Source organism: Phasianus colchicus, chromosome 2 (assembly GCF_987193195.1).
Source record: "Phasianus colchicus chromosome 2, bPhaCol1.hap1.1, whole genome shotgun sequence".
Classification (NCBI taxonomy): domain Eukaryota; kingdom Metazoa; phylum Chordata; class Aves; order Galliformes; family Phasianidae; genus Phasianus; species Phasianus colchicus.
In genome coordinates this window covers 51,177,684-51,197,573 of record NC_143437.1, presented here as the reverse complement: position 1 = coordinate 51,197,573, position 19,890 = coordinate 51,177,684, and the positions used below count along the sequence as shown (strand labels likewise).

Below are 19,890 nucleotides of genomic sequence, written 5' to 3'. Positions count from 1 at the left end.
ATTTTAAAAGCATTGCCACCATTCATCTTGCACATTAGCCTGGAAAATATGACAGACTCTGTATCTCCCTCCAGCTGAAACTTGGCAATACTGGAGGAGAGCCAGAAGAAAAGAAACACGAAGCCAAGAGAGTGTGATCCAACAGTTCCATGAGCCATTGCTGTTCTTTCCAGTGAATGGATATTCGTTTTAATTAAATAAATAGCCTCCCATAAAGTTTTCTGCTTTACTTCCTGCAACTCCCTTGCAGTAGTCCTTCCTACAGACAGATAATATTACCTTCTTCACTTAGAAACGAGATACTGCCTTGAATTCACTTCAGTCAGATTCACTTGTGTTAGAAATCCTAGTAAAGTCAAGGCTGAATTTGTTTTACTAATATTAAGTGCCTGGCAAGAAAGTATTCTGATATGTCCTGCAGATTTTGATTATGCAATGGAAGCAAACTGATTCTGCAATGGCAACCACTTTACTCAAAACATCACTTGTTATGTATTCAGGTGTTCAAGAGAATTAATTTTTTTCAACAAATATACTTTGTCAAAGATTTTTTTGGTGGTGGGTGCAGTGAGGGCTGTAGGCAAGTCATATTGCTACTAATACGATTTTGTAATGTAAGCAGATAGATGATTTCATAGACTCAAACAGCAGAGTAAATTGATGCTCCTCTACAACTCCTCTACAACTGCAGTAATAACAAGCTACATTACTGTTCATCAGCATTACCATTAATTTTAATTTGCACTTAGGAAGCTAAGGAACTCCAGTAAAAATGAGGGTAGGAAATTTCACCTTTTACCCAGTAAATATTGTATGCCCTTGTATTTTAACATGTAAGGCAACAAAGAAGTTTCTATTTCAAATTTATGGTAGTTCACCATTAAGAATGTTCAGATTTACCAGTTTTATGCTTTGGTTTTTATATGGTAAGATTCTCTTTTTCAAATCAGACTCAGCAGAATGGAAGCCAGTAAAGAATTTCATTCCGTATTCTTCTACTGTACATCTCAAATAATGCTGCTTTTCAGCAATGCGGCAGCAGGCTCTAAAATGACAGTATAATCTGAAAACTTTTCACAGCTTACAGAAGGTAAGAAGTGTTTCTTACTGTGTTAGCTTTCAGGTTGTCAGGCTTTGTAAAATGGGCACAATTTTCTTCTAAACTGAAATGTTAACTTTAGAAGAATGCACTGGTGGGAAAAACGCTATTCCTCAAGAGTAAAGATCTTTTTTTCTTCTCTATTTTTATAAATGTAAACATATAAAAATGACAGATGTGTGCAAACTAGTCTACACACAAACTTCAGATCCACAAGGGCGCATTCGGCTGGAAGCCTAAATCTGCCTATAGGTCACTGTTAACTCCCAGAAAATACAGGTTTATTACAAGATGACACCATTAACAGATCCTTAGCTGAAGTGAGTGCAAGCAAGGCAATGCTGAAAGAAAACAGATGATGAGCTTTTCTTTGATTTGTTGATAATTCTGGTAAAAAATATTGGTGCAATCCTGTTGCATATACCTTCGTTAACTTAGCTGTATCCTACTCTGCCCTCAATTCCCAGTCATTCTACAGATGTTACTATCCATCTTTAAATGGATGATAAAAAAACACAAAACAACAACAAAAAAACTCAACAAAGAATACAGATGCCAAAGCCAATTCCCCTATTAAATTTGCCTAACCCCATACTTTATTTTCAATATATCTATCCCCTATTGAAGTTGTGCAGCTTTAATACAGACTGTGGCATGGTGAAGCTACCTAACCCTTCAGAGCAACAAAAACTTCTTACCATGAAATTTTCACATTAAGGCAGTGGTAGTTGTTTCTGCACATTTCCCTATCTACCTGTATTTATAGAACTATCTACTGTTCACTTTTCCCACTTCAGTAAAGGATTTGCCAACACTACACTTACTACACAGTGCTCTTTCACTACAGAACAGTGTGCATATACAGGTAGTAAAACTGGCTGCAGGCCAATCTCAGACAGAGGCTGTCACAGGACACAGTCCTCTGCCAAGATATATCCTGGAGGACTTTGCAAAGCCCCTCAAAGCTAGCACCACAGAGACACAGTGCTACCCAGGTGTCTCTACTGTTATGTTCATGTGTAACTACAAACAGTGGACAGCATTTTATGGGATTTTCATAACCTACTGTTTTACTCATGTTGCAGTGACCATGCACAGTGCATACTCATTTTCAAATTCTCTTTTGAAGAATTTTAAAGACACTTAGCCACTGTGAGGGACACAGGCTACGTATAAAATTCACACAGCAAAAGCGAACTTTTATCTTAACACTTAAGAACCCTTACAACATAATGGTGAACGATTCCTTCTCTACATTTTCTCATGCCTCAATTCCATACAGAACTACTCAAAGAGAGGACTCACTTTGTAGGATCACAAGTACATCGTGAGACCATTCACCCTTGCTTTTACCCTCTGCTGAAATGGAGAAGTTGCAGCACAAGAAGCTGCTCTGGGATTTAATGAACAAATCTGGTCTGTTTCCAAGTGTAACAAAACGACTGCAATCAATCTTCCAGTCTATGTCAGGCTGCTGTTAAGGTCGATGAAGTTATCCAATACAGTGGCTTTCATAGGTAAAAAGAGATCGGCTAATTTAAAGCACTTATTTTTCTATCATTCTAAAGCACTGTATTTATCCCAACCTGTGCACCAAGAAGCTAAGTGGAGCTAAAGATGTAGCAGCATTTGAACAGAAGGGTATTCAGAAGAGAAGCTTTTTACACTGAAAGCACAAACTTTGTCCATTTGTTTTTTCCAACACTATACTTGCTGTATTTACATGGAAAATACTCCACGGTGGCTCTAGGATTTATTATGTAGTTCATACAATGAGCTCAGGAATGCGCTGTAGAAGAATTTGATGGGTTAGATAACCTATGCAGTAGCCTTGCTTTCCTCCCAGACAAGCAACAGTCAAAACATTACTACAAACAAAACTAACCCCATTTTTTTTTGTGTCCCGCCCCCTTATAAATGTTGCTAAGAACAAAATGAGATTTTGTGGGAACAAGTAACACCAGCTGCCTTCTGAGACTCAAAGTTGCTGCCAAATAAACATCAAAACATCCAGGTGGTGTGCTTCATGCCATGCTGCTTCTCTGCTCAGGGCATTCGTTAATGTCTGGCTTTCTGAAGGGAAGACCTTTTTTCCTCCAATTGGCCTTCCTCTAATTTCCAAGACACAGTCATCAACATAAAACTTTGTGAAAATTAAATTGTTACCAAGGAATTGTTGGTATTTTAAGTGCATGTTAGCATAGGAAGAAGAAACTTGATATTCCTCACAAAAATCTGTTGCAATATTTTTCTCAAGTGAGAAAATATAATCATTATTTTTAGTAGAAAGAATAGGAACTACATACATTTTCATGATAAAAAAAAAAAAGCAAAAATAGCTAAGTGGACACTTGCTCCCCAGAAGCCACATATTCTGCATTCTCTTTTTTTCTGTATGTATATACACGTACACAGATTTTTCTGTGTGCATATATAAATATATGCCATTTATATTTTAGCTCCATGCATCTCTCTCAGGTTTTTCCTGGACGAGAATGACTAAACACGATTCACCTAAAAATAGTTTTCTAAAAACTTACACATATCATTTTTTTTTCTACCCACAATCTGGGTTATTTCAAAACAACTGAATGAAGCAAATCAGAAACAATTTTGTTTTAGATTGTGCCCTGAGAACTCAATAATCATATTTCCAAATACACAATTCAAAATTAAAAATGCTTCAAAAACGCACATGGCAGCTTTTTTTGTGGCGCTAAGGCTACAATTCAAATGTTGCTGGATCTCAGTTTTTGTTGTGTGGGATTTATTTTTTTATTTTTTTATTTTTCCTAAATAACACTAGCAAAGACAAGTGCAGCAACCAGAGTGAAATCAGTTGTGTGAAGGAGTTTGGGCCCAGGAACAGAAATGGAATTGTCCTTAACAACACAGTCGGCATGCTTGGAAGCTGATGCATTACAGGATGTTTTCTTCACAACAACTGCTGTATTACCAGACAGCACATTTGCATGATGCACACGATTTTACTCTTTCTTATTTTAAAGTACTGTTGGGACAAATTTTGCCCTTGGAAAAGCATGCTCAGGTCCCACTGAAGCCAGGCAGTGGAACTTACAGCCATGTGTCCAAGAGCAGAATTTGTACCCAGTGTTACAAAGAAAGATAACTGTTTAGTGGATAAATAATGAAGAAAAGGAATTTATAAAACAAACAAGCAAGCATTAAAATAGAATTAATTACAAAAAAAATAAACAAAAACCAAAAAAATCAGAGCCACTTACAGGGCTTGATGGAGTCTTTGGCCAGCCTGGGCTGCTAATGCTATCACTTTCATCTCCATGAAATGAGGAGATGCTAGCAGAGCTTGGGGACATTGGGGAAGGGACTGGCAGGTTGCCTGGGGTTGGGGGCTGAGAAATACCCTGAGAGCTGTAGCTATCCTGTGGTAGAGGAATAAAAAAAAAATAATATGACAAAGGCAGGGAAAACTTTATTAAAAACAAAAAAAATACATCCAGTTTAACAGAGTGACCAATTTTTTATATATAAAATATATATAAACAGAGAGACACATACAGAAAACACACACATATATAAATATATTTATATATATATAAAGTATTAAAACAACATTGTTAATTAGTATAATTTGGAAAGTTTGCTGGATGCTTGGCTAAAGTCACTAAGCCACCATGCTTATTTCAAGCTCACATGGAATGCTAAGCATGGGTTTCCCCTTATGAAAGAAAGAAAAACAACAAGCTGTTCACCTTATTTTGTCAAATAAGGCAAGAAAGCAAAATATTAAAGTATGTTGCTGCTGCTGAGCCGGCCAAAACAGGAAGCCATAACTGAAGGCAGAGAAAAATGGCTGCAAGTATTGAAATCAGGCAAGACCCTTCTTCCCCACCCACCTGGCACAGCCGAATCCCCACGCAACTTTTGGCTTGGGTAGCTTTGCCCCCGCAAGTTAAAATGCCGTAAGAACTAGTAACTTTCAGATCCACACAATGAAGGAAAAAAGGAAAAAAAAAAAAAGATAAAAAAAAGAAACAAACAAAGAAATTGCACGTGAATGGAAACGCATGCAGGAAAGAACAGAAGTGGGTAGGCCAAAACCAGAAGATGGACGACAACACAGCAGACTCCTGCGGGCTAAACCAACACCACGTGCGGAGTGGTAAATACCTTTGACTTGCTCTCAGGTTGAGGGGCTCCTTCTTCTTTGCCATCTGCTTTGAGAGGAAGGGGTAGTTTGGACTCACCAGGTGTCATCATATCTGCAAGACCCATAGGTGCTAATCGAAAACAGGAGAAACAGTTAAGCATGACTGTGTTCGGTTTGCTAGGAAAAAAACGCTTCCTGCTGCCAGACTGTGGTGACACGTGGAGCAGAGGTTATCCCACCTCTGTCCTTTCATTTTGGCATCCGGAAACCTGCACACTTCTTCAGTTGAAGTGAGGAAACAAAAGAAATGAACAAGGGAAGAATGCAAGCGCCACACAACAACAATATAAAACACTTTATGCAGAAAATAATTTTTCACACCACTGGTGGTCTACAGCTGTCCATGGATCTGACCACTACGTTTTACCAGGGCAAGAATCTACTCTACCAACTACTCCACTTTTCCTTTAGTAATAGACTAACAGAGATGAAAACAGTGCAGACTTTGCTTGCAATTCTGAATCTGAGGAAAAGGCTGCATTTCTTCTGTATTAAAACTGGTGTCCAGGAGATAATCATCGTCCCTGTCTTCAGGGCACATTGCTCAGCCTTGTGAGCCTGAACTACAGAATTACGAGCTGCAAACTCTGCTCTGTTGGAGAAGTGGCAGTCAACTTTTCCTCTTGTGCCAAAATGAGGTAGGACTGTAACAAACACACAAATGTCTTGCTCTGATAGTGGAATGCAGTTAACTTCTCAGAGCTGTGAGGGGTTTAAGGGTTTTTATTTATTTATTTTTTCTTAATTTCAAGTGCTAAGTATAGTGCTATCGCTGCTGGCTTCCTGGATTTCTAGAAAGATACAAGAAACATTCAGATAAATACACAGAAAATACTGGGCAGTGCAAGAAAAACATGTGCTCAGCATTTGTGGAAGACTGGATTATCTCCCCTCCCTCTCTCTCTTTTTTTACTCCCTCCATGCCCTGTTTTCAAAGAAGAATCTGAAATAAATAAAAACATAAGCTAGAATAACCTATATGGCAGTGGAAAGGGAAAAAATACATATCCCAAACTCACAAATTCTAAGAATCAGCAAAGAAGCATTTCTAAAAAAAAAAAAAAAAAGGAAAAAAGAATGTGATCATTACCAGACTAGTGTGCCTCTGCAAAATGACAATGCTGGCTCACACAAGGCAGGAGGCATGCTGCATAGCAAGCCAAAGAGAGGAGGGGGAAAAGAAGCTTAAAAATGCTTCACAGATTGCCCACTACAAAATGATTATTGCACATATTCATGTATTACTATGTTTTAGAAAATAATTAGTTTTAATTACAGCAGTGAGAGCATGAGCAGGACTCTGGTGAATACGCTGGCAAGCTTTGCAGTGCTAATTTGCTAATATCTTTAGCATCACTGCAGGTTGAGACTATGGGTCTGCCAAAAAAACCTACCCAGCCATGTGCCATGTGAGTTTACAACTGTATGCTCAATATTCAGCTTTGAACAACCAGTGTTTTTCACGGGCACATTTTCTTGTTTTTTTTTTTTTTTTTTTTTTTTCACAGTACATTTGTAGCCCAATCAAACCCTTAAAGTCTTCACTACACATAAGTCATAATTGATATTTTAAAAAAATTTACTTGCAATACTTAAGAGTTCAGGAATTGGAACAAAGAGCTTTTTTCAAGTGATGCAGCTGCAGAGAAAATCTATTGGGATCAGCTAAAAATGCTGTTATTTTTATGTATGTGTGTGAAACCTCAACAAAACAGCCAAGCAATATTATACTGGGAAGCCAGCATCCAGTAAGCGTGTGATTTGTATGCATTTTGCCCTTATAGTGCTTGAAGAACTGGGGTATTATGAAGTGAAGGATGTCAGCTTAACACATTTTAGTTTTTAGATCTAGAGTTTAAAAAAAAAGTTACATTTCTTTTAGATATGTTTTTTTTTAAATACAAAATGGACAAATATATGCCACAGTCTGGTTTCAAACTGGGATGCAAAACTGTTACACAAAATCCTTTTTAACACATTTCATGCTGTGAAAGCACTGAAGAAGACATCTCAGTTTTAGTTAAAAGCAAACCAAAAATGACCCTTCCCCTCTAAAGCAATTTTAGAAAGGTCAAACAAAGTAACGTTAAAAATCATGTTTCTTCACTGGAATTCAGCATGGCCAAATCCTCTGCTGGTCTCTCCCTGTTACGACGCTGACACATTGCTTTTCTGTTACAAAGAACAAAATACTTCTGCCTATTCCTGGCAGCCCTATTTCCACCAGAGCTCCTTTACAAAATCTCTTTTTCAATGAGGTTTCAACTAAGATCTCATGTAAAGGGCAAGAACTCCAGGCTGCAACAAAAAACAGCCTGACTGTATGAATTATATTCGGGAATATAAAAACAACTTATTTTGTGTACTGCAGATTTCTTGTTTTGTGGCATATGCATATATAATTTGGTCTCCAACCAGAAGTTGAAGAAAATTACAAACAAAAGACAAATGAAGCTTTCCAAATTCTTTTTCACTTTTTGTTCTAAACTATTTGCTTCACATGTGTAATTTGCTTCTATCCTAACGAGGAGAACTGCAGGGGTTTGACTACCAAACGTTAAGGTCTCTCTATAGCTTTTATCTAACACATTTCCACAGCTACTTTCCATCCACTGCTGAAATGCTGTTTCATAACTTCTTGCAAATGTACTCTCCAGTGATTTGCAAACAGACACTCCTTCACTTTTCAGCAGAGCAGTACAGCCAGAACACTGTTTTGACCCTTTCTGAGCAGCGAAATACTGTTATTGTCACGAAACTGCTAAATTAAGACATGCTCTCTTTCTACACAGGCACTGATAATTCTGCGTGTGAAGTGCAGACCGAAAGAGAAAACATTTTAGAGGAGAGGGTAACAGAAAAACCTTGACTCAGAAAGTGCTATAGTGCACTGTGAATAGGTTTCAAGTACTAGCCTCTGGCTTATTATAAGAATTTAAGAGCTAGAATGGTTTCAAAAAGCAAGTATGGGTCAAGGTCCTGAATTAACTATTCCACACTGAATTTAATGTACTCAAAGGCATATATTGACATGAGTGAAACTGCAGCAAAGTATTCTTTTTTGCTAAAGGCTGTGCTATCAGTCTCAGAAGATGATGAACTACTGTAAGAGCAGCAATACACAAACATTGTTTTTCTCTTTATTGCTAGCGCAATAACAAATTACACTCTACAAAACAGAATATTACATCCTTTGTAAGACATTTCTCCCTCCCTCCTGCCCCTAGCACTCTCCCTCCAAAAAAAAAAAAAGAACAAGAAAAAAGAAAAGCAGAAAATGTATGACTCGTGAAGCTGGCAAAAGAATCCCCACTGCTTTAACACCCACAAAAAAAAACAGAACAGGGACAACAGCATTGCCTCATATCCTCCCATGAATGGCCATTCCCTGTGGGTCAAAGCACAGCCTGGGACACTTGGCCTGTGTTTCTGAGACAGGCACTTGGGCAGCCAGGATGTCAGCACTGTGCTTTCCACGTGCCTATCCAACCTCCTGACTGAGGGGTGACCCAGGCACGTGGCTGGGGATGTAGGCAGATGAACTCCAAGAGCTAACTGATTTGTCACATTGTGAACCACAAGGTTATGGTCATCCAATTTAGAGTCTACGGGATGCGTTACTTCAGGTGTTACAACTGCTGGTGCCCTCTGAAAGTTTTATTTAAATGGACTTCAAATAATTGCTCATATGAAGGCATATATTAGGGCAAAAAAGAAAGAAAAAGGAAAATAAATGGAGGTCTTCATTAGTCTGAAAAATGAAAACCAACCAAGCTACAAAACAGAGAAAAACAATTTACACTTCTAAAAAATGCTTCACATTTATAAACATAATTGCTTTCCTTCTCAGAGGTCCAGCCAAATAAATACAAATTCAAAAACATATTATATATGAAAATGTGTTTTATCTACTTTTAAGAGCATCCTTTTAATTTCTTCAGTGCAAATAACTTTTCCTAGAACTTCACATTTTATGCTAAATACTCCTATGCTAGAGACTTATTGGGAATAACAAAACTTAGAAAAATAAAAGGTTTTAGTACAGCAGAGGTGGCAGCAGTAAGGAGATGAATGTCTTTTGACTGTTTTGTTCACCTTCAGAGGTAGAAGAGGGTATGAGTACAATATGGAAGTCTATGAGATGTAGACTCCATATTACTTCTCTTTCAAGCTCGTTTTCACTTGAATTTCCAAGGTTCACAGCATTTTTTTTTTTTTAATTGATGTTGGATTTGTAAGTTCCCTTTCATTATGTTTTTTAAAGCCTGTATTAGAAAAATGGAGGGAAAAAGGATATAAAATAAATATGGGAATGTGAACCTTCATATAACACAAGGACAGTGGAGGTTTTTACCATTTTTCTGTGTGGCAGTTTGTTCCATAATTGTGAAGGGATCCTGGCTTGAAGCTTTCGGGATACTCTATTAGAAGGACTCAACTACATTAACCTCATAATTTCTGTGCTCCAAAACTGCTCTATCTCAGCAAAAGCTGCTGATGTGCTGTTTGACCAACAGCTGCTCCTGAAATATCAGGATGCAGAACTGCAACACGATATTCCTTTTGATTGTTACATTAATTAAAAAAAAAAAAAAAGCAAAATATTAAAATAAAAAAAAAAATTTAAAAAGCAAAATAATAATAATAAAAAATTAACTGGTAATAAGGAGTTATAAACAATAATAAAAACAGGTGGCAAGAAGCATTATATGCAGTTGTACAGAAGCTCTGCAACCATGTAAAAACAATTCCAAACAGAATCTGCATCTTCTACTTCATAAAGCAAAACCTATCTTTCACCTTCCATTCCCAAAACAGGCAACTGCACTCTCAAAACCCAGAAAAACCAACAAGAAAACAATCATTCCCTGTTGCTTACCTTATTTTTGCATTGACCTGTGATTGAAACAACAGGTATCTATGCTCAGTGCTTGCCAGCAAGTTAACCCTCTCACTTGACTCCATCAGCAGCTACTCAATTGCTTGCTTTTTTTTGGCCCTACACACTGACTGAACCCTGTTTTTTTTCTCTGATTGACATGGCTTTATATTAGTGGGAGGAAGGCTCAGGAGCTGGCAGTGGATACCATTTTTAACCTATATGCAGGCACCATCTGCATGTTCTCCACCTCATCGCTTGCAGCACCTAGATGAGAGCAGACTCTGCAGTGCCCACCCTGCACAAGCCAATATCACTTGAAGTGCAGTAGTGACACTTATCTTAAGCGCAGCACTTCGTTTCTTTGGTCCAGGCAGAACAAGTCAGCACACAGGGAATGCCAGGTTCCCACTGCATGTGCCCCAGTGGTGTACTCATGCCCCATTTTCTCTTTTCCCCCCTTACCAGCAAACTCTGTGAGCTGCTGGAGGCTGCAAAAGTGACACAGTATAATCTAGATGCATGTCTGCTCACACACAGAGGAAAAGAGGTGCGCTGAGCTCCTCCAGTTCATCTTGTGCTTATTTTCTATTGGGTAACCTTTGAATTAATAAAAGTGGAACAAAAGAAAACCTCACAAATGCACCGGCAGAAAAAAACCCTGATAAATGTTTAAATTATTAAAAATCCAATATTTCAGAATGCATAACACAATAAAAAGAGTATGACTACCCCATACAAAAGACTGCTAGGATAAATGGCCTTGCATTGAACAGATTTCCACTGTATGAAATAACGAATGGCTGAATTATCTGAACAAAAAAACCTCTGTGAATCTTCCTTTAAACTGGTTATTCCTTAGGAATACATAAATCTTCTTAGGCAGGGCACTCTGCCATCTGTTTGCTGTTGGTTATTTTTGCAGCTCTGGGGGCCGAAGGAAAAGGGGGGGAAAATTACTTCTGCTAATAGCAAAACAGAATTTATAGCACAGTTTCAATGCTCAGAAGTAATTTTATTTCAGCAAGCCAGACAAAACACATAACTACACAAACAAAACATAATATTACCTGGGACAGCTCTGGTGGGGGAAGAGCCAGCTATTATCTAATGGTCTTTTCAATACCTTTTCCCTCTTCATTCAGATGGTAGAAGTGTGCTGTCTGGACTAACCAAGAGGTTTCAAGACAGACTGGAAAAGGCCTTTTTTTTTTTTCTTCCCCCCTCCCTTTTTATTTTTTTTTCTTCTTTTTAAAGCTTGCTGATTAACAACTTCTATTCAGTTTCTTCAGCTAACAAAAATGTAACAGTATTCTTGAAAGATAAGACAACTCCTAAGTATTTCAGGAGTTCCCATACATAGCAAAGAAATGCTCTGGTCATACTGGACACCAGAATTTCATATGATCATTTTCTGTCTGAGAAGCAGGGGAACATAAAATTGACAAGAAGAGAAAGCTGGAAAGAAGGCAAAGGATGAAGGAATGAAACAGGCTAAGCAGTAAGATACTGAAACACAGACTGTTGGTTAAGACACAATTTAAATAGTAAGGTATCTTTAAAGAAAGAAATAAACTAAATAAAAGCAAAAAGTAGAAATTCAGCTTTCAAAAAAAATCTAAAAAACCAGTTTTCAAAAAGGTCCAATGTAATCAGTAAAGCATGCACAACACCTCCGTGACTGCAGTAAGTATTTTGGAAGAACCACTTTAGAGTACTGAAACTCCATCTGGACCCTCCCAGTGAAAGAACTGATCTTTACTGAAGAGTGGAAAGGTAATTGTTAGGAAGCCAAGCTGAATATGGATTATAAAATATTTGCTGTCTTTGAACTTGCACACAAATCTGCAAAGAACTCTAAATTCACAAGTCACAGTGCTAAAGATAAACCCAACAGCTATGCTAAATATGCTTTGTTTGCAGAAGGAAGCTATGATTAAATTTCAACACTGATATTTAAATAAGTAAATGAAGAAACCCTATAGATGGTTATACAAATTCTGGAAACCCAGTAAATATGGCCTATATTTTCAGAACAGAGTAATTATTTTAAGTGTCCAACTTACAGCATCTTCAAGTCAGAGCAGGTGCACACTGTTTCTTTAAACCAGCATCACATTAAATATCTGAAATTGCAACTTTAGGAAGAAAGACACTGAAAAGCAAATAGCAGCCTCTTCAAAGATGAGGTTTTTCTTCTCTTTCTCTCTCTCGCAGACACACACAAAAACACACTTTTACTAGTGAGTCAACACCTATGTCAAACTGGGTCCAGGTGCCACTGCAAATTTCAAAGCACTGTCCTCATCTACATGCTGTGCAAAGGACTTCATGAAAAATATGTTATTGTACAAAAAACATGACTATCTCAGCCTAGTTTCAAATCACTCCAAAATACCCCAGCAGGGGGGTGAATCAAATGAAGAATGTTATCCTATGCCATCAGCTCAGGGCTGGTAACTTTAAACAGATTTTTTGGAGGAAGGCCACTCCTGAAAGGTTACCCACCATTACCTGTTGAACTGTTCACCATGTTAGGTGCCATGCTGTATGGAGGAGCCTGTGGGTTCATCAAGCCCGAGCTGTTGTTCATCGGCTGAGTGTAGGGGGAGCTGGAACCCATAATACCACTCTGATTCATGGCAGGAAAATTGCCTTGCCTACGAGAAGAAAAAACACACACACAATGTCTCATTACAAACCTCACTGCAGAAGGTGCTGTGGTTTGTCAAAAAGTACATCTCTTAATGTTTGCAAATAGCAAAGGAGAAGGCACGCAATTAATTCACCTTACCTACATTGGGAGCTATTCGTCTTGAATCAGTTATTGTACATCTAAGAATTGGATGGAACACAAATTTCAAGAAACTGAAATAACAGTATATGGGGTGTTTATAGTCACAATCTATCAGCACAGAAATACAGGGCATATTATTTATCCTGTAAGTAGACAGTAATGTGAGTCAAAATAACAGCCTAGGTTTGGCACAAAGAAATTTTGGAGCAAATGAAAATTTTGACCATATAATACAAGTCCTCACCTGCCACAGCTCAGAACACAGTGAAATGACCAGGAGAAAAATGGGTGCCATGGAATCTGTTTCAGATTTGTTTGTCTGATGTTATCAAACACACCTTGTTTCCTGTGAACACTTCCAGACTCAGGTTTCAAAAGAGAAAACCAACTGCATGCGAGCATCTGCCTTGAATGTGATTCATGACCAAAAGTGGCATTCACAGAAGTCCCAATGAAATCATATAAATGTAACTTCCTGCTTCGCTTCTCCTTCAAAACAGATTTTGTGCGTGGATGTTTTTGTTTTGTGTTTCTTTTTAAAATCACACAACAGATGTTCCTGTTTCCAGTATTGATTTAGGGCCCAAAGTCATAGTTATTTAGCAAATACCATTAAAGTGACCAAAGACGTGACTGCAGCATTGAACAAAACGTCCATTTCGTTGTACGTGCTGCTTAGGTCCAATCTTTCAAAAAGCTCTGTACATGCTATGCTATACACTGTCAAAACAAGAAACCTCAACAAAACCATTTCGGTTTTGAAATAGTGTATCTATAAAATACTTCCATAACTGAGATTCATTTTTGTCTGGAAAACTGGAAGAATTCTCCACATTTTCAAACATGAAGATTTCAGACCAAATATTTTTAAGGACATAAGTTCAGATGCTTTTCAGTACTTGTAATGCTTCATCCAGCTTCAAGAATAGCCTTTTATTCCTTTTATCCACTATTCATTTATCTACCTTTTCTTGGTATCATTAAAGACTACACATTATATGACATGTATATGGGCTTATGGCTACACATATAAAATTGTATCTATAAATAAAAGCACAAGCACAAATATACTTATTTGAACATCGATAGCATGCATAGGAAAATAAAAAAAATCAGACCTCTTTCTTCACTGTGCCCCTGTGAACTTATGCTGTTTTTCAAATACGTAAGATAAAAAAGGAAACAGCCACATTTTGTCTTCCATAGCCTCGGTACCTGCCTGCTTTTTGTCTTCCTCCAAGAAAAAGAGAGCATTTAATTTTACTATATAGATGGTGCAAACTGCATGTTCTTGTATCAAGATGCAGTTTTGCTTTTCATTATTACAATTATTTCAATCAAAACAGAAAAAACCCCAAGCCAACAACCCTGAATAACTTCAATGGCTTCTTGTCATCCCCAAACTCATGGCAGATTCTTAACACAATTGGTTGAAATCGATTTTTTTTTATGAGGTAGAGGAGGAAGACCATTAAAGCAATATTTGGCCTAATTTTTCTTGACACACTGTGAATTTCTTCAAAGGAAGAGAGAGTGTGTTATCTAAATAAAGCATATTTTTCCAAGTCAGTTTTGTCCTTTGCTCTCTGAAGACAAACTTTTCTTCACTCTCGCGAAGAGGCAAAGGCTTTCTTTTGATATGAAGGAGACAACTGCCATACAATGTCATTTCCCTGATGAAGCTGGTAATGCATAGCGGAGGGAAAAGATTTAAAATGCACAGTGGTACAATGCTCCAAGGGAAAGTTACAAAGGGAAAAGAGAAGAGCAGGACCATTTGGCAACAGCTTTAAGAGATTTCAGTCATACAATATTTACATAATAAAAGCTTGCTTGTATCTTAACACCCTCCTCCCCCTTTTAATTTAGTAAAAAAATTCTATATCTCAATAAATGCTGTGAATTGAAAAGTTCTTTCCATGCTGGATAAGTGAGATTCTTCCCATTACTGGGCAAAGATATGAACGAAGATGAAGAAAGTGTATATGTGCATTTTTACATTTTAAAAAAGGAATAATAGATCTTGAAAGGTTCTTTTATGGAGTGAAGATGGGATTCTGGAAAAGACAGATGTCTCTACAGGTATCTGTCTCTCCAATGTCCTTCATTTGCTTAAAAAATACACAGGAGTATTGTACCTTGCAGGTAAGCTGAAATTGGTCTCGATCTACTAATATTTCAACACTATTACTTCCTATAGCACGTACATCTTCTAAACTGTGGGTCTGTTCATTGTCTCAAACTGAGGTACAACCTATTTCATGTTACCCACTTTGGATATCAATCTCAATTGTAGTTCATGAAAGCACTCTGCTGCACAACAGCTTTAAATCAAAAAGTAGGAAACTATTTCCAGTTGAGACAGAGTGTAAATTAAATATAAGGAATATACTAGCTTCGGCCAGGACAGCAAGAAAACAACCAAAGTCTACAAAATTGCTTCTGTACCCTGAAAGATCTGAATGGCAGAACCTCGCTTTAAAATTTTATCTAGATAGGCAATGCCTTTCCTTGTCATACTCCCATGTAATGTCACACTTAAAACGGATACCGCTCTGTCTCTGGAAAGAGCTCTGCAAGTGACGGACTCAGCACCATCCTTGCACAACCCTGCTCTTCCCCCCTCTCCATGAATGCATGAACCTAGAGTATGCAGGAGCTAACTTGGCAACTTCGAAAGGTGACATCCTGTAAAAGTTATTTTATTCTGAGATTGGGTACAGTGTGCAGTACGGAGCTTCTACACATATTATTCTGCTCTGTGATGGCCTGGAATGGAAAGTTTCTTAAGGGAGAAATAATCAGGTATTACTTCAGCCTTTAATTCTCATTCCACAGTGAGCCTCCTTTGAGTAAAGACTGCCGACTGTGACAAATTGTGCTGCATCAGTGCTGTAATATGAAGTGGAGTCCATTAAGAACTGAGCTGAGATCACCAAATTCATTTTGATTAACCTCCAGGTCACTAAACACTTATAAATATGTTACATAGCAGCTGCTAAACATATTTATATATGCTTAAGGTCACAGCATCATCTGTTGGTTGTTGGAGTTAAGTCAAAAATCTTATTTTCCTTCTGTGCTGTTTTTAAGTAAAGGGATATCCAATGTACTATTTAAGAAGTAGTTATCTCAAAAATATACTACTATACTCTCTTCTACATCTCCCAATTCCCTCCCCCATTTCTTCTGGGAGACTAAACAAAAATAAATACTTTCAAAAACTGTTTGTTTGCTGTACATATAGTGACATCTAATGGCAAAAATTCAAGTGACTGCCTATGAATTCTATGGCTTAACAAACCCCGTTAAGTAAATGACTTCACAGTGTCACAAACTCATAGAACCATCTGAGTTGGAAGGGATCTTTAAACATCATCTAGTACAATGCCCCTCCAATGAATAGGGACACCTACAGCTAGATCACATTGCTCAGACCCCCATATTTATCATATAAGCACTAATAGTTGGAATTCTTACAGATAAACCAAGTGATAATTAGGAATAATGATAAGAAATTAAGACAAGAAACATTTATGTTGAGTATAATAAAAACGTCTTAATGGTGAGATGCAGTTGCCCTCCAAGGGAATGAATGAAATCCCAGTACCTCACACACACACACACACACCAAATCAGAAAATGCTCTGGTCAGAGAAATTCTGCATTACATAAGTACCAGATGACCCGTCAGTTATTTTCCAGCTGTAATTTGTCTTATACAGTGATTCCAGATCATATATTTTTCTGCATTTGGAAGAAAAAACATCTAGCTAATACAAATTTAGGATTATGCTATAAGTTTAAGCATCATACTTAAGCATACACGTTTCTTTTCTTCTTTCTCCTCTACTGTTACAAGTACACCTCCAACTATTCTGCAAATGGAAGAGATTAAAAATGGGAAAGGGAGGAATCTGATTACTACTCTGTTGAGAATATACTAATTCACAGCACTTGCATAATGTCAGAGCCAGTTGATACGCTCGAGGAAAGGCCTACCACCCAGGGAGACCCAGAAAGGCTAGACGAATGTGCTGATGGGAACCTTATGAAATTCAACGACAGGTACACCATGCAGGGAGCAGCTTTGCTGAAAAAGCTCTAGGGGTGCTGGCAAACAGGGAGCTAAGCATGAGCCAGCACCATGCCCTGGCAGCAAAGAGAGCAAACAACATCTTGGGCTGTGTGACCTGGAGATTTAAACACAACCAGAGATTGAGCAAAACGATCACCTCCTTTTCAGCATTCATCAGATGGCATTTAGGGTATCACGTCCTGTTTAGGACCCCCAGAAAGGGAAAGAATGATAAACTGGAGTAACGTTCACAGAGAGTCCTTAGGAAGGCTGTAGTACTTGCTCTGAAGGGGCTGAGCTACCAGGGCTGGTTCAGCCTGAAGAAGACGCAGCTCTGGGAGATCTCACAGCAGTTCCCCAGCACCTACAAGAAGGTCAGCAAGAAGACAGAGGTGTGTTCTTCACAGTGGGGCAGGGTGGGAACACACAAGACGACAGACAATAGTTAAAATATGAGAAGGGTGGACTGGAAGTAAGGAAGCCATTTTTTTCAGTGAAAACAATAATTTGTTGGGGTCTCTCTGTCCTTAGAAGTTTTCAAGACCCAAATGCATAAAGCTCTGAACTCTCAGGTGAGCCTGCAAGAAGAGGCCAGACCAGAGATGCAGTGAAGTCCTTTCCAGCATGAATGACCCTGTGATCCTAAACTACACCTTCGCTGTGCTGCCAATGGTCTGATATACACTGTCAGGTCCAAAATAAAACTGGTCAAATTCAAAACATTCCCTTTTAAGAAGGCCATGTTCTGCACTTTTGTTTTCCTTCATCTGCAATCTACACAACGCTTAATTTGCACTTAATCTTTTTTCTCTGCAAAATAAATAGCATCAGATCTAATTGTGTCTTCTGAGCTAATGCAGAAGTCCACATATTTGAAAAGAGGGGATGACATGCAAGATCTGGTCATCATTAAAAAGCAGAACAAAAGAAATAATGAGAAAAAAGAACACTGACAGTACAAAGAAGCACACAAGTGATCACAGCTGCTAAGCAGTGTCTCTTATATGGAGATGTCTTTCTTTAATTGGATCTGAAGTCACCAGTAGGTTACTGTGCTGTCTATGACTGCTACAAAGAAGTCACTCTGCAGCACTGAGACCTTGCGTTATGTACTTGCTGGTATGTGATTTAGGTCCCCCTCAGAGCTGCCATATGATGAAGGTTTTTATTGCTGTCTTTCTCAGATTTGAACAGACAACTGACTACAAAACGAAATTCAGAGGTGAGTCCACTATAGTTGTGGACAACAATGAAAGTAGACTAAGCTTCTCAGAAGAACAAATGAAGACACAACTTTTTGTATGGAAACACATCCAAGCCCAAGCTTGTGCTGTGGGCAGAGGGATCAAGTTCTCTGACTTAATGTAAATCTTCTGGCATGAATTAGGATCTCTGCACTCTCCTCTCAATCTAGACCTATAAGACTGGAAGCAAAGCCCTTCACATAGTCAGAAAAACTGATCCAGTTCATGAAATGAGCCCTGCGGCAGCCAGAATACGGGACGTCAAACACTAAGAGCTGTAGGGTACAGCTGAAGGCTTGAGAGGTGGACAGTCTGGGTGGGCTGGAGGCGAGGAGTTTGGGACAGAGATGATGGAAATAGAGTAGGTGGAAAAAGAAGAACAAACCACAAGGATTGGGAGTACTGTTATGAGGGTGTTATGGAGGGGAGGGTGGTGGATCCACCAGAGGAAGAAGAAATGGAATCACAGAAGGAGGAACATTCTCTGATAGAGAGCTGTCATTCCCAGAGCGAATGCAGGGTAGGGCCCTCCAGCAGATGTAGGGCCTCTCAGACAGGTCTGCCCACAGGACAGGAGGGCTTCAGAGGGGAACCTCAAAAGCAGGCTGCTATGAGATGTGCCTTCCTGCAGCTCCACAGCTCGGGTCCCCAGCATGGCAAGACCCAGGCTGGCAGCATGTGACAGCGAGGTGACAGCGAAGGAAAGCTGCTGGAGGCACTTGGGGAGCCACAATTGCCTCTGCAGCCATGGGGGGTTGGAAAGATACGGCTTTGGTCTCTGTGAAGCTGACAGTGCTCTAGCAACAGGGAATGGCTGGTGAAAATGAGGATGCATGGTTTTTGTTCCAGCCTCCATGATGGGCAGGCAGGGGACAACACCAGGGAGATCCGCAGGTGTGAGCTCAGGTCAGGAAGAACTGTCACCGAGTCACACATATCGTAGTAGCCACAAGCTTGCCTGGCCACTGGAGCGACTGGCTGGTAGAGGAAATTAAAAAAAGGCCCACAACATGAGCTCATGGAAGCTTGCCATTCTCACTCCAGATCTTTAAGCTACATCAGTTTTGCAGCAAACACACTGTAGTGTCTCTGGGGAGCAATTTGTGTAAACATTTTAAAAGGAACATTTTTTTTTTTTTAATGCTGACACACTGCTAAGGTGGCTACCTGATTGCAAACTGTGAAAATGACTGTGTTAACCTGCACTCACAAATCACAGCATACTGACCAAATTGCCCTGTGCTTATCTGTGCCAGGTATGCAGCATGACAGTATTTCCTCTCTCTTTTAAATGTCAGAGTATGATTTGGGAGCTTGTTATTTAAACACACTGACCTGCACAATAACCAGAAGTACTTTATTTAAATCTGTCTTCAGCTGGGACTAGCCTTAAGCACTTATAATCTGTCATACTTTGACACCAAATGGATTATTATAATGAGAGTAATTCAGGAGTGAGACCGGCAAATGTCTTCTCCCTGGAGAATTCACACATAAACATGTGCATGCAGATACATATGCTCTTTTGTTATGGGTTTTCCTTAGTGCAATAACACCATGAGCTTCCCTGGAGAAATCGTTTTTGTCATCAGGGGACATGG

General features: G+C 38.8%; 1 protein-coding gene across 12 annotated transcripts in view; it reads right to left on the bottom strand.

Moving 5' to 3' along the window:
• The window catches only part of ARID1B (AT-rich interaction domain 1B), a 317,322-nt gene that overhangs the window by 27,793 nt on the left and 269,639 nt on the right, over positions 1 to 19,890 (bottom strand). For 4 of the 12 annotated variants that reach the window (XM_090135650.1, XM_031611703.2, XM_090135653.1 and 1 more), the window contains 3 exons: positions 12,685 to 12,830; positions 5,252 to 5,361; positions 4,345 to 4,503 (listed from right to left, as the gene is read on the bottom strand). In XM_090135650.1, coding sequence (XP_089991776.1) covers positions 4,345 to 4,503; positions 5,252 to 5,361; positions 12,685 to 12,830 — 415 coding nt within the window. Of the gene's footprint in view, positions 1 to 4,344; positions 4,504 to 5,251; positions 5,362 to 12,678; positions 12,831 to 19,890 lie in introns of all 12 variants that reach the window. The other 8 variants (XM_090135644.1, XM_090135646.1, XM_090135645.1 and 5 more) reach the window with 3 other exon arrangements.